Source organism: Tenrec ecaudatus, chromosome X, assembly GCF_050624435.1.
Source record: "Tenrec ecaudatus isolate mTenEca1 chromosome X, mTenEca1.hap1, whole genome shotgun sequence".
NCBI classification, from domain to species: domain Eukaryota; kingdom Metazoa; phylum Chordata; class Mammalia; order Afrosoricida; family Tenrecidae; genus Tenrec; species Tenrec ecaudatus.
Genome location: NC_134548.1, coordinates 18,589,440 through 18,615,116, shown reverse-complemented (window position 1 = coordinate 18,615,116; position 25,677 = coordinate 18,589,440). Strand labels below are relative to the sequence as shown.

General features: G+C 42.5%; 1 protein-coding gene and 1 pseudogene across 1 annotated transcript in view; both read right to left on the bottom strand.

Annotated features, from left to right (window-relative positions):
* Positions 1–12,565: 12,565 nt before the first annotated feature.
* Positions 12,566–13,376, bottom strand: LOC142433021 (deubiquitinase OTUD6B pseudogene; annotated as a pseudogene).
* Positions 13,377–21,978: 8,602 nt separating this feature from the next.
* Positions 21,979–25,677, bottom strand: part of MBTPS2 (membrane bound transcription factor peptidase, site 2) — a 60,344-nt gene continuing 56,645 nt past the window's right edge. Inside the window, exon 11 of the mRNA XM_075539509.1 lies at positions 21,979–24,854. Within this exon, the coding sequence (XP_075395624.1) occupies positions 24,632–24,854 (223 nt within the window). The 3' untranslated portion in view covers positions 21,979–24,631. The remainder of the gene's footprint in view (positions 24,855–25,677) is intronic.

Genomic DNA, 25,677 nt, shown 5'->3' with positions numbered 1-25,677 from the left:
CCCTGTGCCTCCAGCTCCCATATGCATCAGTGTACAACCTCTATGCCTCCTTGCTAATCAGCTTCTTATACTTGTCTATTCTCCCTGCAACACCCCTACCTTGCCTGTTAAGAAAGCAGATATCTCCGATGGCTTAATGCAAGATGTATATCTTATCAACTAAGCCGAAGCCGTAGTCCCCATTCACCCCATAGTCCCTAACCCTTTCACCCTTCTGTCCTGTATTCCCCCTAATCCTACCCACTCTTCCATACTCAGTCTGAAAACTCTTGACAATTCCACCAACTTCAACTAAGCAAATACTTTGCTTCCTTAGCTATGTAAGATTTTCAGATATGAAATCCCCAGTTTCTCCCTTATAACTAAGCCATTAAACTCCCCAAAGTGGTCACAGCAGCCTTTATGCAATGCAGCCAAGGCAGCTCCAGCCGACCTTTAACCCTTTGCTGACACTTAGTTCATACACTTTTCATATTTAGTGACTGTTTCGGTTTAGATTGAGACAGTAAGTTTCAGAACGTGAAGGTTTTTATTGTAAGAGAAGGATGACAGTGTGGGAAATAGGAAGGCCATCAAGCTGATGGCTCCCTGGTAACACAAAGTGGCAAGAGAGCAGCTTGTTACTGCCCAATGTCCAGCCATAGCTAGTCTGTGACTTCACAAATCAGAATGTAGCTGGTTTTTCTCTGCATGAAGTTTGCAGATATAACTGTTAACACTCAGATTTTCTGTCACCCCCAAACAATTCCTTTAATGCAATGAAACTGTGTAAATTTTGGTGCAATGGAACTTTAACGAAATGTGTAAATGTTTCCACTGCAAAATGTCCTAATCCATGTTGGTCTCTCTAGCCTCCCTGCAGCGATAGCCCAAGAGTACTGTTATAATGTTAATAGCGCGACACCATCCCTGTCTCCCAGTTGCCAGACTACCGCAACTCACCAGGTATAGACAGAGTTCTAGTGTCTGTAAAATTTAAAAACTAATTCTGTTCCCTGCAACCTCAGGACTGTATTCCTACCTGTCCTGGTGAGCCTTAGTTTTGCCTCCTCCCTGACAGCGGCAGGGACTTCCAGCAAGGCATTGGGACACAGCACGCTCCAAACACAGAACTTCAACAAACAACTCCAGCTGGTCATGGACTCCACGTCAGTGTCTCTCACCTCCTTGAAGCGACAGCTTACATCCCTGGCACAAGTAACTCTTCAGAACCACTGTGCATTGGCTCTGTTAACAGCTGACAAGGAAGGCACGTGCATGTTACTAAAAAAAAAAAAAAGAGTGTTGCTATTATATTAATGAGTCAGGAGTTGAGAAAAAATGTCAAGGTATTAAAAACGACGGCCAAAGACATCAGAAGTTGCCACTGGAGGAATGCAGCAACCACCTCATTATGTTCCAAAACTCATAATGTTCCAAAACTCATAATGTTCCATTATGTCCTAAGTCATGCCCCTAATAAGACCCATAGTAAGGATTTGCTTGCTGTTACTTTTAACCCCATCTTTTTAAAGTTCCTTTAAGAACAAATGAGAGACATATTCCATCTGTTAACCAACTCTTGTTATATCCTCACAGCCCCCTGCCTGTGGATGCTGGTCTGAACCATTTCAGCCCATAGCCCTCCCCACTTTGCCCTGTACAAGCAGGAAATAGTCAGATCATATCTCGACACCCCTTTTTAATCACTAAAAGGTAGGAATGATTGGGCTAAGCTGAGACAGGCTGGGGCCCTATTACCCTGCCCGTTCCCGCTGGGGTCCTGTTTCCCTGCCCGTTCCCGGAGGTCAGCAGCTGCCTCCCAAAATGACGAGACTGGAAAATGATGCCTGGAATGCCTGACTCCTTGAGAACCAGTCAGCCTGCCTGCCAGAGCTGATAAACTGCGTTCTGGGCCATCAACCTTCCCCTGCAGCACAGACTCCCTCCCCCCACTTCCCTTTAAAACCCTGGCCCCAGAACAAAGCCCCTGGACTACTTGCTAGACCATGGGGCTTCAGCTTGGAACTGCCCCCTAATAAAGCTATTTCTGTTTCGGCTCTCCCTTTGTCCTGTCAACTATCTTTGTCTTTCTTCCAGTGCTTCAGTTTACCTCTCACTCGTCCTGTGCCTCAGTTCATCTTTACATCTCCCTCATCCAGATGATATGTCTCTGTCCCTTTTGAGAATTACTAAATGTTCTTGTCAAATTATATTTGAGATTGGTGTCTTTTTTGTACCCTAAAACAGTCAGAATCAGCTTGATGGCAGCGCGTTTGGTTTTTAGTATATATTCCTTGTTACTGGACTTTGGAATAGGTATATTTTTTCCCTCAGACATTGTTTTATCAAATTTCTTTTTTTACAGTTTTATCGGCACCCAAACCGCATATCATTTTCCCACATATCATAATCCAAATTTTTGTGCACATCTGCTTTCTAAGAACAATATACTACAATAGCTGAGATACTGTCAGCAAGTTGCAAGAACAACACTTTTGGGGCTTTACTGAAATATTCCCTTTGTCTCTGAGTTATATGGATTTTCTAATACACTTATGGACAATGCCCTTCCAGTACATGAGGAAAAACAAGTAAATATTTAGTGTACAATATTTCTCTCTTGAGTTGTATATAAAATCTCATTGGATCAGTTAAGATGCTTTCAGTCATGAAAAATAATATTCCACTAAAAGTGCCAAAGAACACAGGAAATAGTATTGTCTTCTCTAAGGAGAAGTTCAGAGGCTGATGGTCATAGGTCGAAAAGTGATCCACTTTTTAAATTCTTTTTCACATATCATACAATTCAATACTTCACTCGCATCAAGAAAAGCTATACTATTGTCATCACAATCAGTTCTAGAACGTTTTCTTCATCCATGAACTTATCGTTATTAGTTCCCTAGTCCCTACCCCTCACAACTTTGCCATATTCCTATGGGATCATTAATCCAGTTACTGGCTCTGTAACCTATCTCGGATTTCATATACAGAAAAACAATACAAAACAAAACAAGAAAAAACAGTGCCAAAGTAAAACAGATAAAAACCTCAATCATAAAGAAAGCAGAACATATTAAACACTGGAACAGATTTAAATGGATCAGAAGGGAGATCAAATGACAGGGTGTGAAATTTTATCCTAACCATTCTTGCCACCCTTACATGTCACTGTCCTCCTCATGTTCACTTCTGTTCTGCCAAATGGCCACAATCTGGCCTCTCAAAAGAAATAACAGGAAGGAGATAAGAAAGCAAGCTCTCCTCTTGCTTCTATCAGGAAGAAAAATCACTTCAGAAGCCTCTTAGAAGGCTGATATGGGTCCCATGGCAGCCAAGAGGCTGGGAGAGAGAATCTGGCATTGGGAGTCTCCATAAGGAAGGGAGGCACGCTCAGAAGAGAAAAGACACAGCAAATGGCTTTGGGGCAGGTAACTGGAAGTGTGTATACCAACTCATATTTTGGGAGCATATTCCTTAACCTAAATACTGTATATTAAAAAGTCCCACATTCTCAGTAGCTACTCTTCTCTAGATTTCCTGCTTTGAGTTGAAAATAGGAAATGAACTTTAAGAATCATGATTCAGTATGATAGTTTACACGGAGAAACCTGTGAGAAGCCAGGGTTTGATGGGACCGCCTTGAGTTTCCGGGCCTCACAAGTCTTCTGAATTCAACAGGACACAACTTTACCACTGCTCCCTCTTAGTGAAAAATATTTGCTTTTCTTCTGTGACAGGTTTCCGCCTTACATAGGTTTTGGCTTTCTTAGACTTGACCGTACTGCCACACATCCCTCAACCACAAGGAAGTGCAGATTGTCAATTCCTAAGGAAGATCCTCTGATACCATGAGTGTTGCCTTATCTCCACAGAGCTCAAACGTTCAACCAGGACACGTCACCAGCATTGCTCAACTCATTTCATAGGCGATTCCCCCATGGGAGGGGGTGGGGGTAGGGAGATGGCTCTAAGAGGAATGTGGTGCCAATTGTACAATTCCCCTGGATATGACTGAACAATCGGACTGTTCAACTGTATGATAGGTAAGTGATGTGCAAATCAAACTGTTGAGGGGGAAAAAAAAGACAAGTCGGCCTTGTTCGCACAGATGTACAAAAGAGGATCACTTCCCATGCTGAACGCAACTGTACTTTTCCAGGGAGTGATGTTCTTTCCTTTGGAACCCATGTAAAACCACCAGGCGTCAAAATGTGCTGGCCAAACAGGGGGCTCTCCACGCTGCTCTGCACGCTGCCTCAGCGACCCCAAAGACCCAGGCCAGAGAAAGTACAGGCTTAAAAGGCCAGGAAAGCTCTGTTGGCACATGGCCAATCCAGGGGGTTAAAATGTAAGTGCCCTGCTTTGAATGAGCATGAGAGTTGAGTTTTATTTTATTGTATTTGTTTCTAAATATCTTCTAAGTAACATTTTATTTATAACCTTTTGTCATTAGAGAAAATATCAGCAAATATTAAAGAACATTTAAAAATGAAAATTGCAATGCATTTTGATTCAATAATTTTAAGTGTTTTTCAATAAAATAACCAGTGAACTTCTTGGTGGTAGCAAAGATTTTAATTCTCTGTCCCATGACAAATTAATGTAAATATTTGGTAATATTTTTTTAAAGTTTTTAAAAAGATCGTTTTATTTGGGGGCTCGTACCACTCAGAACTGGTAGTGCTATGAAATACTCCAAAGAAAGAACTGGGGGTCAGATCGTCCCCCGCCTCGTGTGATTCGATCGTCTCTGAGACTAAAGATGAGCCCACTTGACCCCTGAAAAGATAAGCTATTTCTACAGGAATCTTCTGAACAAGCACAAGGTTAAAAGCTGTTTCTTGGACCTTTACCCTTTGAATGATGTCAAGCTCTTGCCAGTCAGGCAGTTTTGAGTTCAGATGGGCAGTTCATATCTGCCGGCTCTTACCCGCCATCCTGTGTGCGTGCGAACCTCCGGGTCTAGGACTTGTCCAAAGAGATCTACGACCTTATTGGTGGGTATTGGTGGGACGATCGGCGGGGCGTCTCTCAGAGATTCCTGGAGCTCTGTCCACGTTGGTCACACCGGAAGGACGCTCCAGCACGTCGTGTGGAAACACCGCTGAGCTCCCCACAGGGCTTTTGGAGACGTTGCCTGTGAAGTGGGAAAGCATGACGCTCTCGTGACCTGAACACGGACAGGTCGCTGGCCCTGTGGCCCTTCCATGGTTAGCTGCTAACGGTTAGCACGCTGTCCGATAGGAAACGAGCATCCCTCTTGACCCGGAAAAAACAAACAAAGGATGCAAAGAAGAAACGAAAAGAGGAGCTCCAGAGAAAGAAGAAGAAGCGGAGGAAAAGAGAAATGAGACCGCCCCCGCCCAAGACAAGATGGCGACAGAGAACGGAGAGACCCCAGAGCGATGGAGGAGAGCCACGGAATCAAGGCCCAGGCTAACGTATCCGGGTCCCAACCCAACACACCTCTTGGGATGAGGTGGTCGAGACCCGGAAGGCGGCAGAGCCATCGCCCCACCCACACCCACCCCCTGCGCATGCGCCAGCGCATGCGTGAACGGGCACAAGACCGTGGAGAAAGCCGGGAGTTGGAGAATAGGTCCAGAAAGAATTAAATGAGGCCGGGGGCGTGCGGGGGAAGGGGCGGGCGAGATCCAAGACAGACTCCCAGAAAGCCCGCAAGCTTTCTCTTGAAATAGACCTGTGCTGGTTAAAAAGCATAGCTCTTCTTCCTAGAAAAGGTGGCTGGCACATTTCTGACACACTTCCTAAATGTTTGGCTCCGGGAGTGGGCAGGCAGCATGTGGTCACGTCCTTTCTATTTCCTGGGGCAGCTCCTGCACTGGGCATCTTCTCACTGAGCCCTGAAGTCAAGTTTGCCCCTGAAGATCCACTGCTTCACACAGAGGTGGAGGCAAAGAGAAAAAGAAAACCTACCAATAAGCAACCCCCTTGCTGTAGGGTCACTTCCAACTCACAGTGGCCCTATTCTTAGAACAGGCTCCAGCCTGTGCAAATAATAAAATCCAAATCCAATGGTATTAGATCGTAAATTATGGACACCCAGTTTGCAGCAGCTCATGGATGCCAGTGGAAGGCCAATATCCAAATGCAGGGCCCTCACATAGATTAGGTCTCTGGTGAATCCCTTCCGACTATAGTCCAGGGATGGGACTAGCTTTGCTATCAGAGCGAAAGTATTGTAAAATAGATTATGGCAGATGTAGTTCAGTTAAAATGTAACCCCTTTATCTTATGATCTCTCTTTTAACCCATTTTAAAGTTGTTTGAGTTTTTAGTATTTTCTGCTCTCCGACCCCCCTCCCTAACTTTCTTTTCCATTGAGGTTTTTCCTGGTTTGTTTTGTCACTGTTGTTTGTTTCTTGGTTTATATAATTTTATGAAGTTCCCTTGCATTTTAATTTCAGAGTAACAGATGACTTTAAAATAAAATCATGACATTTAGTATTTTCATTATTTTATAAATTATAAAACAGCAACTTACCAGCATGAAGCAGGGAACCAACAGAGAGGTCTGTGGGGCCGGCCCCAATCTTAACTACGTGGATGCCCCTACCCCTACCTCAGAAGAATGCACTTCAGGGGACAGCAGTGAAGCTGTAGCTCAAGGAGAGGGGTGCTTTTAATCAGAGCACACAGGAGCAAACAAAGAGGGAAGGAGAGATTGTGGTACACACCCTGGCCTACCAAGCCCCAAGGAATAAATTCCTGCTCAGAGCAGCCAATGCACAGAGAGGACCATAGGGCTGGCCCCACCAAGAGACATGACGTCGCTCACTGACCCATAGCTCTACAGGGGACAACAATGGAGACACAGTGCAGTAATTGTTCTTGATCTGATCCCACCACACTGGGGCAAAACACTAAATATAAGTAATAGAGCAGCAAGGGGAGCAAAACAATGAAGTCCCCGAGGAATACAAAAAATAGACTTTGGGGCCAGGGCATGGCACCTCATTATACTCGACCAGGGCACACTCAAAAAGGTCAACAAACAGACCTAGAACTATTTGTAGGCTTCCCTTTTTCTGTCATCGTTGTTTTGTTTTTTCTTTTGTTGTTTTGTTTGCCTTTGTCTTGTTTTCATTCTTATTATTGTCTCTGAATGTCAATCTAGATAAGATGGGCGGGATAAAAAATCTGGAGTAGAAAACAACTGTTTGGGGGGACATGCGAGAGAGGGAGGCCACGGAAATGAAGAGGGATGTCAACAAACCCAGGGACAAGGGAACAATAAGTGATTTAAAATTGATGGTGAGGAGGATGTAGGATGCCTGGTAGGGCTTGATCAAGCACAATGTAGCTGAGAGAAATTACTGAAATCCAAATGAAAGCTGAGCATGATAGTGGAACAAGAGGAAAGTAAAAGGAAATAGAGGAAAGAACTAGGAGGCAAAGGGCATTTATAGAGGTTTAAATACAGGCATGTACATATGTAAGTATATTTTTATTTAAAGATAGGGAAATAGATCTATGTACATATATTTAAATGTTAAGTATTAAGAGAGCAGATGGACATTGGGCCTCTACTCAAGTACTCTCTCAAAGCAAGAACACTTTGTTCTAATAACCCAGCATTCTGTGATGCTCACCTTCCCTGACACTATTGCTGTAAACAAAATAGGTGCATAAGCAAATGTGAAGAAAGCTGATGGTACCTGGCTTTCAAAAGATAGAATGTCTGGGGCCTTAAAGGCTTGAAGGTAAACAAGCGGCCATCTAGCTCAGAAGTAACAGCCCACATGGAAGAAACACACCAGCCTGTGTGATCTTGAGGTGTTGAAGGGATCAGGTATCAAAGATAGAAAACAAAAAATCATATCAATGTGAATGAGGGGGAGTGCAGAGTAGAGACCCAAAGCCCATCTGTAGACAATTGGACATCCCTTTACAGAAGGGTCACAAGGAAGAGACCAGCCAGTCAGGGTGTAGTATACCACCAAAGAAACATACAACTTTCCTTTAGTTCTTTAATGCTTCTTCCCCCCACTGTCATGATCCCAGTTCTATCTTACAAATCTGCCTAGACCAGAGTATGTACACTGGTACAGATAAGAACTTGCAACACAAGGGATCCAGAACAGATAAACCCTTCAGGAACAGTAATGAAAGTATCAATACCATGAGTGTAGGGGGAAGGTAGTGGGTGAAAGGGGGAACCCATCATAATGATTGACATGTAACCCAATCCCTGGGGTATGGACAACAGAAGTGGGTGAAGGGAGACAGCAGTCAGTGAAGACGTGAAAAAAAATGTATAAGTTATCAAGAGTTCATGAGAGAGGGAGGGTGGGGGAGGGAAAAGGAGCTGATACCAAGGGCTCAAGTAGAAAGCAAATGTTTTGAGAATGATGAGGGCAGCAAATGTACAAATGTGCTCCACACAATGGATAGATGTATGGATCGTGATAAGCTGCAAGAGCCCTCAATAAAATGATTTTTTAAATTATAAGATGCACAGTCCTCAAAATAAAGGTTGTTTGGCAGGCAGAATGTTTTTTAAAATATTTGAACTGGTATGTGTGAAGGGCAAGCCTTACCTAAACTAGTTTCTCTGTCTACCAGAGTCCCACAGTTGTTACCCGCAGGTCATGTGAGACTGACATCCTGATTTATAGGTTTGGTATTAAGGTAGCAGGTGGACTTTGGGCCTCCACTCAAGTACTCCCTCAGTGCAAGAACACTTTGTTTTATTAAACTGGCATTCCATGATGTTCACCATCCCGACACGATCACTGAAGACAAAGCGGGTACATAAGCAAATGTGGTGAAGAGAGCTGATGGTGCCCGGCTATCAAAAGATATAGCGTCTGGGGTCTTAAAGGCTTGAAGGTAAACATGTGGCTATCTATCTCAGAACAAAGCCCACATAGAAGAAACACACCAGCCTGTGTGATCACGTGGTGCCAAAGGGATTAGTTATCAGGCATCAAAGAACATAAAATCATATCATTGTGTGCTCACCTCCCCGATATGATTGCTGAAGACAAATGATGCATAAGCAAATGTGGTAAAGTAAGCTGATGGTGCCCAGCTATCAAAAGAAATAGTGTCTCTGGTCTTAAAGGCTTGAAGGCAAATAAGAAGCCATCTAGCACACAAGCAACAAAGCCCACATGGAAGAACACCAGCCTGTGTGATCACAAGGTGTCAAAGGAATCAGGCATCAAAGAACAAAAAATCAAATCATTGTGAATGAGGGAGAGTGCAGATTGGGGACCCAAGATCCATCTGTAGGCAACTGAACATCCCCTTACAGAAGGATTGTAGGGTGGAGGTGAGCCAGTCAGGGTGCAGTGTAGCAACAATGAAACATACAACTTTCCTCTAGTTCCTAAATGCTTCCTCCCCCCCCCCCCCAACTATCATGATCCTAATTCTACTTTACAAATCTGGCTAGAGCAGAGGATGTACACTGGTACAGATAGAAACTAGGAACGCAGGGAAGCCAGGACGGATGATCCCTTCAGGACCAGTGGTGTGAGTGGCGATACCTGGAAGGTGGAGAGAGGGTGGGTTGGAAAGGGGGAACCGATTACAGGGACCTACATATAACCTCCTCCCTGGGGGATGGACAACAGAAAAGTGGGTGAAGGGAAATGTCGGAGAGTGTAAGATAAGACAAAATAATAATTTATAAATTATCAAGGGTTCATGAGGGAGGGGGAGCAGGGAGGGAGGGGGGGAAATGAGGAGTTTAAGAGCAAATGTTTTTAGAGTGTTGAGGGCAGCGAATGTACAAATTTGCTTTACACAATTGATGTATGTATGGATTGTGATAAAAGTTGTATGAGCCCCCAATAAAATGATAAAAAATATTATACATGCACATCACATTTAGTTACAAAATATAGTTGCACTTATGGGAAATGAAAATCAAATAACATACACTGGACGATAAATCTTACCAGTTATATTTCCAATTTGGGGGGAAAACAGATCAAACGCAAAGGGACTCATTTGCACAGACAATACTTCCTTACATAACAAAGGGTCAGACATGCTGGTGGCCAGAATCACTTGCAGGGAGGTGTTTTGAAGGGTTCCTTGGGAAAAGAGTGTCATGCACAGAAACACCTTTGCCCAGCCCAGAAACTGGTTAAAGGTGAGTTCCACTCATCCTTGTGGATGTTAGGTGTCCGTCAAGTCGATTTTGGCCATGACCTCGCGGAGCTGTCCTGCAGGATGTTGCAGGCTGTGGTCATGACAGAGGCAGATGGCCGGGCCTTTCTCTCACAGAGTCTCTGGGTGGTTCTAGAGCACTTAACCATTGTGTCCTCAGAGCGTCTTGAGCTTGTATACCATAGGTTCACAAAGTTATTTTTCAGAAAAAAATATTTACTAAGCAACCCCCTGTCCCCGCCTAGCAGCGAAAACCTGTTTCTACTATGGCCAATAAACCGGGGGAAAGTACAGGTATCTGCTTTTGGAGGCGAAGCGGAAGAGGGAACCGATTGCCATGATCTGCGCCTAACACTCCCCACCCCAAGGCGATGAACATCAGAAACCGTGGGTGAAGGGAGACAGTGGCCAGTGTAAGATATGAAAATAATAATAATTTATCAAGGAATCTCGAGGGTGGGAGAGGGCGAAGGGAGGGAAAAAGGGGGAGCTGATACCAAGGGCTCAAATAGAATGTAAATGTCTAGAAAATGGTGGCAACATATGTACAAATATGTTTGATACAATTGATGTATGGATTATTATAAGAGCTGTACGTGCTTAAATGTAATGATCTTAAAAGAGCTGTAAGGAGATTAAACAAAAAGTTAGACATGTTTGTATGTATGGGTACTGACTTCTTGGAGAGAAACTGGAGCTCAATCAACTCATTCACCCCTACAAGGACTGCACACTGACTCTATTATGTAATTGCTGATTCCCAAACAGCGGCTTTCAATGGGACATAGACATTCTCAAATAGGTGTTATCAGGAAGATGAATTTAATAACTCCAACAAAAGTTGTCTTCTCATCCTAGAGAATGAAGCAAAAAAGATGAGAGCTTGTAAGTTAAGTTGGAAAGGAAAAATCTGAAATAAATGGGACTGATCTTTAACCCTTGTTAATACTGCTGCCCCCCAAGTTTTACAAGGGGGAGAATGAGGGAGGCCACAAAAACTGCTTCGTACTGGAAAAGGCTACAAGAAGAGCAAACCAGGTAAGCAGTGATAGGAAAACCTGCAGAGAAGATAAAAATGTGTAGGCATGGAAGCTCGCCCTGTGGTCCCGTGGATCTGTGTCTTGCTTCAACAGTGTGTGAACGAACAGAACAGATCCGGGAACTCACTTCCTCCCACCTTCCGCCACGCCCCAGTTTCCTTTCCGGACTTAACCTTCGGGACCATCTTCTTGGCCATACCCTCTTATTGAGATCAGCTAACATTTTTATTTTGTGTGTGGTGATCTCCACATCGACCAATCATGAGTTCTCAGCTCAGTCTGGTCAAACTGCATCTGCGGGCCTCTTTAAACCCCCCCCCCACCCCATCTCGGTGACTTTTGGAGAACCACTTCCTGGACGAGGAGGTGCAAATCCTCAAGAAGATGGGCGAGCCCCTGACCCACCTCCGCAGGCTGGCCAGCCCCCAGGCCGAGCGGGCCAAGGGCCTTCCTAGGAACCTGTGGCACTGAGCCACCTGCGAGGGGCCCTCTGCCGTCCGCTGCCGGCCTTAGCCCTTCTGCCCGAACCTGCCCCACCAGTTGGGGCGCCACCGCCCTGCAGCCCCTCCCCCAAGCCGGGGACCCAACGAAAACAATAAAGCTTCCTTTTGCAGCTAAAAAAAAAAAAAGAAAAAAGTGTAGGTATGGAGATAATAAAGGGATTCTGGTAGGAATTCCAGGCCGAAGTTTAAGAGACGGCAGAGAATCAATAATAAATAGAAAGACAGAAAAATCTGTTGGGTATTGTTTTTAAGTTACACTTGAATCAGCTAATCGCTAACTCCTTTTAGAGGTAGAATTTGAAGAATATCTATTTGCCTTTGAATTTGTATCAGTTCTTTAAATGCAATGCCTGATTGCCAACTGAAGAAATCTGTAGAAATTCTTAATTATTAAAAATAGCTGCACTTTGATGAGGTTAAGTCCCACGGCATCCATAAACACTGTAATCATTCTGATTCATCATCATTAAATATATCACCACCCTCACATTATTGCAATGACAAAAAATGAGGACATCAATTCACTTCTTCATGAAAAATTACACTGAAATGGTTACTAAAAGCTTTTAGTGATTTGGGTGGTGGAGGTAAAAACAAATTAAAATGTATGCCAACACAGAGGAGAACGCCCAAAGTCTTATCAATGCAACTACGCATGAGAACAGTACAGTGTCTGTGAGGTTCTCCACAATGGAATTTACAGTTTAAAAAAATATCACTAAGAGACAATGGTACATGCTGACACATTTCAGAAAAAAATCCATTAGTACCTTTGCCATATAACAAATTTAAGGTAGTTGTGTCCTTCACTGATGCTTAGAGCAATCCAGCACTTGGTATGAATACTCGAATGGGCACATTGTAAGAAAATATAATTGTGCAACATTTTGTAAACTAGCTGCAATTCTCAGTAGCTGTGCTCAACTGTGCAACAGAATTGTAATGTTCTCCTAAGCCATATGTATGTCTCATATCTACATTAATTTGAAAAATAGTCTTCACCAACTACAATCAGTGGAGAATCTGCCTGTATTACTATTAGTGTTTGTAAAATGTGAGTCAGAGCTTAGCTCCAGTTGACTTCCCCATGCAGCTGTGTTTCCAACAGCACCACAGGACTTTCCAAAGTATCCCAGAATAAAAATATCTCCTGTCTCAGGGCTTGTTAAAAATGGCAGAACGGCTTCCACGTGGCTTTGCATATACAGAATTCAGCCGTTTGCCTTAAGGCAGCCATATCTTGTTACGGTGCCAACTTGTCCCTTCAGCCGATCTTCAATGGCTCTCTGCATGCAGTGGCCATCCGATGGAATGTTTACTTTCCAACTGCCTGGCTGTCAACCTGTGAGAAAGTGTTTGCATTTCTACGTGTCCGGCTCCAGATAAGTTCTCAATTTTCAGCCGCAACTATCCTTTCTTCCTGCTCTTTTTCCAGTGCAGCTTTCTTTTCCTGTCACTTTTGTGCTTCTGGTATCTGAGGCTGCTGATCCTCAACAGGTCAACTTCAATTGCTCTAGGCCCTCCCTAGGTCTCGGTCTTCGGCTTCCAATTTAGCAACATCGTCAACGAGTTGCTTCCTCCTCTTTTGGTCATCCTGGGGCACAGCGTTCTTCATACCCTGAATTTTAGCTTGCAACTCCTTTTCTTTGCGAGGCCATCTCTCCAGCTGCTCTTCATCTGGCTCCTCCATCAAGACCACCTCCATGACAACCCCAGTTTCATATATATGAACCCAGGAGAGGTAAATCTACAGACAGTAACTGGATTACTAATTATCTAGGGGTATGTTCCCAGAAGCAGCAGTCAAGAGATTAAACAATGCATGGCATTGGGTAAATCTGCTGCACAACACATCTTTAAAGTGATAGAAAGCAAGGAGGTTACTTTGAGGACTAATGTGCGCCTGACCCAACCATGGCATTTCCTGCTGCCTCATATGCATGCGAAAGTTGGACACTGAAGAAGGAAGACCAGAGAAAATTTGACGCATTTGAACTATGGTACTGGTGAAGAATAATGATGTCCCATGGACTGCCAAAAGAACACACAAACCTGTCTTGGGAGAAGTACAACCAGAATGCTCCATAGGAACAAGGGTGGCAAGACTTTGGGGATGCTGTCAAGAGAGACCAGTCACTGGAAGATCTCATGCTTGCTAAAGTAGAAGGGCCATGAAAAAGTGGAAGGCCTTTGTGTTTATCTGGGAAGACGAGAGAAATTTATAGACACTCATATGTGTATGAGCTTTATATATAAAAGTAATTGAATATTGAGAAAACAACCCAGTCCAGATCAAATCCATAAGTTCGATAGTAGCCCATATGTCCGATACCAACCCATAAGTTCCTCTTCAGACTCACAAAACACATGCAATGATGCTGAATGCAGGACAATCACAGGCCAGTGGGTGGAAAGTCTTGTGGATCCAGTGGCGGCAGAGACATCTTAGCACTGGCAGGGGTCTCCACGTGGCTCCTTCAGCTCCAGGGGTCTAGTGTAGTTCCATGTGTTGTCACCTGCAATATCTCCCAGGGAGTTAGTGTGTGCCCTGCCTCCAATGAGCTATTTATCTCCTTAGCACCTCCAAATGAGGGCAAGCTGCGACTTGATTGACAGGCTAAACTCCACCCCATCACTCGGCTCAAATCGACAACAGATTATGCAACTACCACAGCCCTCAAGGAGCTGGATTGACACAGTGGCTGCCACCATGGGCTCAATCATAGGAACAATTGAGGATGACGCAGATGCAGGCAGTCTTGTACATAGGGTTGCTATGAGTCAGAACTGACTCTACAGTACCCAACACCATCATGGCAGGGGAGTTTGGGGAAAGTGGAATGGGGAACTAACAACGTATACCAGAAAGAAGAAAAAGTTCTAAAATTGTGATTGTATAACTCTTAATATGATCAAGCGATTAAATCATATATGTGAATTATTTGCCAATAAAACTGTTTTTTGTGTAAAGACAGTAGAAATGACCCTCTGGGTTTCTAAAGCTGTAAGTGTATGGAAGTAGAGTGCCATACCTTTCTTCAGTGGCGCATCTTCAAACTATCCAGCGTTCCAGTTAGTGAGGGCTTAAGCCACTGCGTCACCAGGGTTCTCCTGTGAGCTGGGAGGGGACCCACAAATACTCTTTCTCAAAGTCACTCCTGGGTGACAAGGCTAAAACCTAGACCTCCAATAATTCTACCTCAATGTCTCTTTTTATCCTTTAGTTTGTAGGAATTATATAAAACTGGATACCAAGACAAGCCAAACACATTTCTGGTGCGCTCATTTGACACCAAGGATTGACAGTCCTCCAAAAAGTTTATCATTAGTATAATGTGACAAGTCCCTTTATTTTTCCTTAGGGAAAACAAATACATGACCAAACTCTTTCACCTCATCAAAGTATTACTAATAGACAAGATCTTTTCCTCGCATCCCCAAGTATTTGTTTCTTCAGCGGGCAGGGATGTGGATACATTCCTAGTATCCACGTGTCTGCCCTACTCCCAACCTCAGGAATAGTCGTTTTTGTCTGGCTCCCACTGCAATAGGGAGAAATATTATGCCTATCTATCTCTATTGTTCCAATAGTGAAGGGAAGGGGTGAAATTGGAACGTACAAGACTAAGAGTGGGGGGGGATAATGTTTTACTTGAGAGGTGCGTGTATCCATCCAGTCAAGGGAGTATTCTTATAAACTGCTAGCAGGGTGGTGATACCAAGAATTTATAACCAAAGAAAGGACAACGGAAGTATCAGGTGGCCCGCAGGTGTCCTGAGCATAAATGTTCCAAAACCTCAAGGAGAAATATCAAATTGTGGTACAGCATAAAAAAAGAGCTCATCCTGTTATTGCTATACATTGATGCAGAGATTGCAGCCGTTATTTTAATGTCATTAAATGTTCTCACAGAGAAACATGATATGCTAACTCATAAAGTTATAGGGAAAATTAAGAGAATGTATGTAAAGCCATTTAGTTCAATGTATGGTACGGTACAAAAGAAGTTACCATGGGGCGATAAAAAAAAAGGTTTCAAACGGACAGATTTCAACTGCTACTGGAGGAGAATAGCATTTATTGAATGCCTATTGTGTGCCAGAAGTTCTTGATAATAAAAATGGCTCACATATGTGGCTGCTAACCAAGAGATGCCGCAGAAGAAAGACGTGGTGATCGACATTTGAATACTTAGCCTGGGAAACCCTATGGACCACAGTTCTACTCTGACACACATGGGGCTGCCGGGAGCATGACAACTTTGTTCTGAGTCCATTGGGCAATGGCAGGAGTAGCTGGGGAAAGAGCCACAGAATGTACCTTCCCAGCCAATTGATTTTCAAAAACCTCCACTATAGCGGTAACCCTTTGGTGAGCATTCACAAGACACACGTCTTCATTTTTCGGTCCTTTCAGAGAGCTCTATCCACATATTTTTTTTCCCAACATGTCCTTGTCACCAATATTCCAATTATTCTCCCCCCAAGTCCCTGACCACCCAGCCAAACCATTAGTCACAGCCCACGAATCAGTAATGTAGTTGTGCATCCAGCCACTTCTCCTTCCAAGGAAAATGACCAACCTGCTTGAAGTTCTGTCCTTTGGGAGGTATCCCCATCACCACTGTCTTCCAGGGAGTCCCAGAAAGGGGGTGTAGTTGCTGTGTGTTTCTGAGTGGTACCTGCATGTCATGCAGAATCACCAGTAAACCACGCATGAGCTTTCTCTTCCTCAGGCAACTGATAAGGAGCTCCCCATGAGGTCATAGACTGGGAGAAGGAAAGGACGACAGGAGTGGAGACCAAAGGCATTTGTGCTACATCTTCATGCAGCTAGTTGGTACCTTCAGGTCCTGCTTGAGCCTGATCTTGCATGTGCCACCTCCATTTAATGATAAAGTGCTGTGTGCACGTCCAACTTTATGAGTATAGGTCTGAAAACACCCAGTCCATGATGGGCAACTCAGGTCTACATGGTAACTTGGTGGCCCATGGCAACTGATTTTCCTGGTTCTACCATATCTCTAGCAAAAAATGAAGGAATTATCTTCATTTTGTAGATGAAGGTATTAAAACATAGATATAATTACCCAAACACAAAGTGCAGCTTTGTCAAATTCTTCATCCATTTCACTCATAGGAAGTTATGAAACAAAAAAATCTAAAAACTGTGATCGAAAATAGAATAAAAAATAAAAAGAATAAATTCAGAAGCTGTTTTTAAAAAAACTTTATTTTGAAAGAATTTCCATCCAAACACTTGCAAACATCTGGCCACATTTGTTTTATTAGCTCTCTGAACCATGCGAATGTACATTTCAGACATCATGCTCTTTAATACTATATATTAGTTTATGTTTCCTAAGAACTCACATAAATACAGAACATTCTCAAAATGAGGAAATGCAATGTCATTATCACAGAGCTAAGCCCCTGTCCTTGTGTTTGAAGTACTTTAAGCTGGCAGGTCTTAATTAGACGCCTGGTTGGCTAAGCTTCCTGCAGTTAAGCGAGTCCATCTTACTCAGCTAAGATTTCTACACATCTACTCTGCTAAGAACAGTTAGGCATTTGATGACTGCTGGAAACCCAAGTGAGGCTCCCTATCAAATCTACCTGTACCCATCTTTCTTCTTTTCCCTCCTTCCACAATGGGCATCCCTCTAATCACAGACTACACTTCTAAATTGAGTTTCTCCTATTCTGACGTTTCCTTGACCTATTAATGGCATAGCCATCTACTTAACTGTCCACGACAGAAACCCAGAGTCTTCCTGACTCCTTCCTGAACTTAATTGTCTACATGTGGCCACCAAATACCATGGATGCTACTTTTGAGTTGGTCTTCTCTTTTGATCTCTACTGCTACTACCCTAGTCTATGTCATCATATCTCTTGCTCAGAATTACTGAAATATGGCTCCTAATCAATTTCTTTGCAGCCAGACTCAAGCCCAAACTTTTGTTGTTTTTTTTTTATAAGCTGTTGTTGTTTTTTAAGCCCAAACTTTACATAGCACATTTCTTAAATTTTACCTCTGCTAACCGCCTATGAAGTCCTGGTGCTGCGGCTGGCTAAATGTTAGACTGTCAACCATGAGGTCAGCTGTTCAAGGTCATCAGTCACTTGGTGAGAGAAGGATGAGGCCATTTGCTCATGCAAAGATTTATAGCCTCAGAAGCCTTATATAGGGTCTTTAAGAGTCAGAATCCACTCAATGATTGTGAGAACCTCCTGAGCTTAATTTCTTACCAACTTATGCCCGGGTCATTTAGTAGTGATATATATTACAAAATACAAAAGAGAATGTATATATTACAAAATACAAAAGAGAAAAACAGTCTTATTTACTCTATCTCCAGAATCTAGAACAGTGACTGACACACGCTAGGCGTGCAATAAAGACTTGGTAAATGAATGAAAGAATGTATATAGGAGTTCTTGTGAGTAAGGAGAAGGGGGTGAGCAAGCAAAATGGAGGAAATTTTTAATCCACTAAGGATCTCTTATTTATAATTGTCATATTCTAGAATTAACGCCAGTTTAAAAACCCACTACAGTGATCTCAGAAGAAAAGCATTTTTAATGGGAAAAGCACACTTAACCAACTTCTTTTAAACTCCTCACCTATTAAGAATAGAGGATGTACACTGGTACAGATAGGAACTGGGAACACAGGGAATCCAGGACGGATGATCCCTTCAGGACCCGTGCTGAGAGTGGCGATACCGGGAGTGGGGAGGGAAAGTGGGGTAGAAAGGGGAACCGATTACAAGGTTCAACATATAACCTCCTCATGGGGGATGGACAACAGAAAAGTGGGTGAAGGGAGAGGTCTGACAGTGTAAGGTATGACAAAATAATAATAATGTCTAAATTATCAAGGGTTCATGAGGGAAGGGGGAGCAGGGAGGGAGGGGGAAAATGAGGAGCTGAAACTTTGGGCTCAAGTAGAAAGCAAATATTTTGAGAATGATGATGGCAACAAATGTACAAATGTGCTTGACACAATGGATGTATGCTTTAATTGTGATAAGAGTTGTACAAGCCCCCAATAAAAATTATTTTTTTAAAAGATGACAATAATTACTTCATAAAAAAATGATCAAGGACTTGAAGATTAAAAGCGGCCATCTAGCTGGGAAGCAACAAATCCAACATGGAAGAAATACACCAACCTGCCTGTGTGATCATGAGGTGTTGACAAGATCGGGTATCAGAAGACCCAAAACACAATCATATTGATAAAAACGAGGGGGCCAGAGTGGAGACCCAAAGCCCATCTGTAGGCAATTGGACATGCCCTCATGGAAGGGTCACAAGGAAGGGACAGCCAGCCAGGGGTGCAGTATATCACCCACAAAAGACATCATTCCTATAGTTCCTGAATGCTTCCTCTCTCAGCATCATGAGCCCAGTTCTACCTTACAAATCCGGCTAGACTGGAGCATGTACACTGGTACAGATGAGAGCTCTCAACACCTAGGAGCTTAAGGGGAAGGTGCGGGGAGAAAGGGGGAATCGATCACAATGATCTACATATTACCTCTTTCCTGGGGGACAGACATCACAAAAGTGGGTGAAGGGATACATCGATCAGTGCAAGACATGAACAAATAATAACAATTTATAAATTATCAAGGGTTTATGAGGGAGGGAGGGTTCACATTTTCCAGTAGCGAATTTTCTTCCAGCATTTTCTTGAGTTTCTAGGATTGCACATATACATACATACAATCATGAATGTACAAAGAGATGTATTCAGCTATGAAGATATTCCACATCATCAACTCTGCATTCATACCTACCATATATATTCGAATATAAGTCAACCCGAGTATAAGCCGAGGTACCTAATTATTATCCTGAGAAACAAGAAAAACTGATTGACTGGAGTATAAGTTTAGGGTGGGAAATGCAGGATGTGAATTAACACAGAGACCAGAGGGGAGAGATGGCACAGACACATCCTTACCAGTTCAGCTGCCCGTGTAAGTGATTCACTACGGGTGCTTCTGCGAATTGGAGTCGTCCACGTCATAGGACAGCTCTGATTGGTTAGATGTGAGTAAACACTCAAAACCCTGCAGTGTCAGTTGGGCTTTGAATGAACAGCAGAGGAATGGCAATCACCCTTGAGATGTTACACCTCGCTGGGGTACCACGGATCCGTGTATAAGCTGAACTCGTTTTTCAGCATATTTTTGTGCAGAAAAACTCAGCTTATACGTGAGTGTATACAGTACCTCGGTAGATCATATTGTGAACCAGAAATAAGAGATTAAATTATGGTACACCTAACAGTGCAATATTGTACAGTCACTAAAACAGCACTAGAAGAATTTTGCATGCTTGCAATATGCTGTCAAGTTTAAAAAGCAGCCTGTGAGTATGTGACCCACCATTTCCCCACAAAGCACAATGGAATGCCATTGAACGTGTTTTCTATAATGAAGGTGCATTTCTTTCCCGGTAAGGACTAAAACATTTCTTCTACAGAAGAGAAACCTTCTATACTATCTATCTCTTTGTACCAATTCTATACTCCCCAAGCACTCTTTTGACTACAAACCTCTTTTCTTAGGTACTTTGGTAGTGGAAAAGACTGTGCCCTGAACTGGCCAAGTGGCTAGTCTGTGAGTCGCAAAGCGCTATTTCTCAGTGTAGAACTCATGAAGCCTAGACAGGAAATTGTGGAGGCCTGATGGCGTAGTGTACATACATTGGGCTGCAATACCCATGTCCGGCAGTTCGAAACCACCAGCATGCTCTGCGGGAGAAAGCCTGGGCTTTCAATTCCTGTAAACAGTTAGGGTCTCCGAAACCCCATGGGAGGTCGTTACTAATCAGCACTGATTCCATGGCAGGGAGTTGAGACAATGGAAACTGGAAGCCATTAAAGAATGGAAACAAAGTGCTGGGAAGGACAGAGAAGAATGTTGGAAATACAGAAGGAAAGGTAGCAAGGGACGCAGGAAAGCACTTTACAAAAGAGCAAACACACACAAAAAAGAAAAGACAGCTTTGGCCTCTTTTCTAACTAAAGAAAGGCAAATGAAAAGGTGTAAAAGTCGTTTATTTTGAAATATAATAATCCAGATGGTGCACAGTATCAAGTTTTCTACTGGGGATTTGGTTAAATGGAGATAGAAAAGTCCAAGAATCATTTAGTTGATAAAAAGGGACAATTATTGCATACCCACCCATTTTTAGATAACTAAAACTTGAATGTAAGAAAGATTTGTTCTCTCTTTAGTGGGAAAATAAATCACACAATATAAGGCATAGAATTAGATTTACAACTTCCTTTAACCATTTTTCTCTCTCCACCCTGATGATAATCTATTGTAACAAAAGTAAAGTCTGGACCACAGGCTTTCCTCTCATTGAATTCATTTGACATGGTTTGATAAAGTATACAATGGACTGTCCAAATTAGCATGGCCTACAAAATAGCAGCTTCGAAAATAAATCACTGTATAGCACTCATTACAGAGGCGTCTTGTCTCAAAGAACGTATATCCATGTGCTTTACCTTAGAAATGAATGCTATTGAACTATTCCAGTACAGAAAACCCACTCCAGAATGAAGGTAGTTATGAAATGGGAAACATATATTAATTTTTATTGTTTTTTAAATCAAATTTCCTTAAAAGGTTTGGCTATGTTAATGTTTGATTAGACATTACAAGAAACTTCATAATGAGTTATATGGTTTAAACAGGTGAGCTGTATTAAATAGAGATTACCTATATATACAGCTCAACAAAGATCTTTAAAATATGGTTCAGGGAGTCTATATATTATATAGGAACTAGAGAGTCATGGGATCAAAGAGGGGTGGCGTGGAATTCCACAGCAGCCAATCAGAAAGTAGACTAAATCCCCAGTCTCTCTCTTAGTAACTGAGAGGAGGTGGGAGGAGATGAGTGTAGGCACATGTACAGGGGTGGGGAGCTTTGGACAAGGGCGGAAGTGTTGGGGCAGAAGGCCAAAAAGAACCAAATGTCATATATCTACAGCTATTTCAACAATTCCAAAACCATAGGAAATAGCTTACAGAAGACTTCTGTCAAACGCCAATGAAAGGAAACATAATCGTCCTCTTCCTTCATCCATAAACAGGCCACTTCCAACAGAGGTGCCAGAATATGAGAACTTCACTTTGAAAAGGCTTCTCTCCTTGGACTCGATGGAAAAGTAAGCCTGCTTTTGGAATCAATCATTTCAAAAACAACTGCGATCTCACTCTATGCAAAGGGTACAATTTTGATAGAAAAAGATAACACATAGATGATGAGAAAACATAATATGCGGGTACATTTATTCTTTTATTGCTAAACATCAAATGTTAGCAATTATGGCATTACCAATCTACAGCTTAAGAATGAATTACAACACAGTCAAAATGTTTGTTTGGTTTTTTTTGGGGGGGGATACTTATGCACCTTTAGTATGTGGACATTCAATAAATACCACAGGACAAAATGACCGAGGGCCACATAGTCATGAATACATTTACAATTTACTGTCAGAACAGACAATGACCTATAAGCACATTAAAGGTCAAGTTTACCTGCATGTCTTTTCAACTGGACCCGATGAAAAATAGGTCTGTATTTGTTACAGATTGTAGGTGATTGCAAAAATAAAACCCACCAACCCTTGAAGATGTAAACAATGCAGAGTAGAAACACTGAGAATAAACCACATCACAACTCAGAAAGAATACTTTCTTCAAATCCTCAAAAGAAGGAAATTTTTCTAAGCACTTTCCAGAAACAAAGACGGATCATGTCCATAAAGACGTTAACACACCACGAGGGACACAATCTTTCAAGTTACTTTTTTTGTGCCAACAAATATTTACAGTAAACATTTAATACTACAGTTAACAGCATATTGAAATAGAAACATGCTTTTCTACTCCATAAATAACACTCATCACCATCACCCAACCGCATTTATTACGCACTCATGCATGTCACGCATTCAAAGACGAACGCGGCAGGGTCCACCCTCAAGAAATGCCTACAAGCAAGCTGAAGAGACAAACATGCAACATTGCCTTTATCTAAGACAGGCCACTTCTATACAAAATCATACTAATTTGCTCCGTTTCTCCAACTCTGAGTCTATATTCAAGACCAAGGTATTTAACAGCTGAAAGATAGTAAAGGTTCTACTTGAATCACAGATAGTTATAATATCTGTAAGAGCTCCCAACAAAATGATTTTTAAAAAGAAGAGGACAGAAAAGAAGAGTCTGGTTTTGTTTGTAACCCAGAAAAAGAAGTTAACGGATAGGATTTCTTTATGGGGAAAAAAATCGTTACAAACAACAAAACAAGGGGATTTAAAATCGATGGGGGAAAGTTCATTATCTTCTCATTCCATTTTTCCACAAAGTGTTGGAAGCCCCCCTGTATATTTCATGGCATTTCTCATGCTCTCAAGCCTGCGCATCATGACACTTACACACGTTCCTGAGGAGAGAACAAATGCCATCACGTCCTCCTGGGACCATTTTTCTGGTTTTATCACTGGTATTCATGGACGATCCGCAGTCATTTAATAAAATGTTCACATTATATTCCGCATCTAACTTGTTTTAGAAGCGAGGAAAATTTGTAATAAAGTTTTATAATGACCTTATGCTCTAGGATCATACTAGTCCCCTCATCGACGAGTTCACTTACGGACAGTGGATAAATGGTTGTCAACTGTGTAACTGCCGTTCACTGCTTTTTGAGCGTATGAGGCAAGCATGAATTTTTCACCAAGCAAACAGCATTCTCACCCCCTTCTAACACTGGTATCTTCACACTGGCCTCTTAACTCCCTAGTTTCCCAGGGCTAGACTCGGATCTCCAGCCCAAAAGACCTTGAACCAGACATCACTCTTTTGGGTTCAAGAGTCAGTTCCCATACACGGGCATATGCATGTTTCTACTCCCGTGTGGCTATGCTCACTGTTCCACAGTCTTACATGGAACCACTGAAGCAGCTTAGGCAAAATGTAAAGCAAGGACTAGGTGTTTGATCACTTGAGATGGGAAACCTGGGAGCAGCTGGTGTAGACAATGCGTGGCTCAAGGCTTAATTAAGGTGGTTGCTCCCAGAAGACAGGCACCCCAAAGCTAGGCCACAGCAGCACAAGGGAAAGGATCTTTAGCATACCTTGGAAGAGTTCCAAGCTGCAAAGGCCTCCAGGGGCTGGTAAACAGGATTGTAGGAGAGTCCGTCACCTGTTGAAGTTCTGCTGTGCAGCCCTGATGGCCTCAACTCACATGCTGCAGATGTGGGACACCTGATCACAGCTCATGTTGAATGTCAAGGCCAGTGCTGCTTTATGAGGGTAGAGCCACACAAGGAGGCAACTCTCCTGGGGCAAAGCATGTCCCCAGAGATCATAGGTCCTCCTACTTCCTGCTTTGCTTATTTATTTATTTGGCATCAGTTGACAAAGATGTTCCCTTTTGCATCAGCAGACTCGTTGATAGAACTTTATTAACTTAAGGGCTGTCGGGGCTCAGTTTTCAAAGTACAAAATAATACAGCATTAAATTTAAAAACACTTTGCTAACAAGACGAAGAACAAGAGATAGAGGCCAAGAAAATGCTTACTCTTCTAGTTGGTCAAAAAGTCTGGTCTCCTTCCAAATGCTTATTGATAATGCTTTTCCAAGAAACCTGAAAGCATCTAACTTCATTCTGCTTGGCTGGATTTCAGCACGGTATATAGTCTCATGAAATGGCACTATCTGAATTTTCAGGTGTTTAGAAATTGTTCGAAAGCATCTGAAGTGTGTATGCTCAGACTTAAAAACTAAGAGGATTTCAAAGTTGTTGGCTGTCACTTTATATTCACACCAAGTTACAAGTCAGCCTTCGAATGGCAAGGGACATAACCACCGAGCTGGATGCTGTAACTCAGATATTCCGAAGAAAGCATGACTATTACCGTGCTGTGACCATCCAGAGGCCCAGGGTTACGTTGGCAGCCAAAAGCATACTGCCCCCAAGTAATATGAAAAATCCTATCAGATCCTTAACATCATTGTCTCCAATCACTGATGTCAGGGTGGCATCCAGAAAAGAGTTTAAAATCCACTGTCCGTCCAAAGCAAAGCAGGGCACCGCATTAACAATAGCCAGCGCTCCTGAGAGCGAAATCAGGTACCTGGTTGAAGCCTGTTAAGGAGCAGACTGTGAAAGCTGAGCGGAAGCCACGCCGGAGGTAGAGTCCAAAGAAGGCAATTCAATACGGATGCACTGAAGGTGACAGTTGACGACTGCTTCCTTTAAATCTGTCTACCCATACAAGTAATTCCTTCTTAGAGTTCGATTTAAAAGAAATGAAGTTTTTTTTTTTCATTTTGAAGTTCAGAAACCATGACTAAAAATAAAGGTCAATTATTATAAATTACGCCATACTATAATGAGTTGCCAAGAAGACTAAGTCCATCTAATCCTTTAATGATGTGCCAAGGACAAGGACTATGGCAGGAAGAAGACATCAGAGGAAATTACTTTTTGGTCATTTATACATTTTTGGCTGACTAATCCTTTGCTTCCCGTTTCATTGTTTTGTAAGTCATTGAGGAAAATTTTTAATAAAGCTTTAAAAGCAACGAAATAACGAATCCTCTGCCTTTCAGTTTATTCACATTCTCCATAATAATCCATCGTCAAGTCTAAAGACCACATTAAACTTTGTCCTTTGAATTTCCAAATATAATGGGAACTAATTTAATCTTCTCTACTCATTCCACCCTGGGTTTGGTGGGATAGAATTCTTTAATTCTTGGTTATTGGGAGAAGAGTTGTCTCCTATTTAGTCAGTTTCCAGGCCCAGAGGTGGCAAAATCCATGCCATCATTAGGAACTGGGGCTGTCACCCTTTATAAATTTACTAAAAAGGTTTATACCTGACCTGTAAAGTCAATGCTAATTATGTACTTTTTCCTCCCCGGTCAATCATTCTCCTCTGCTGTCATCCCTCC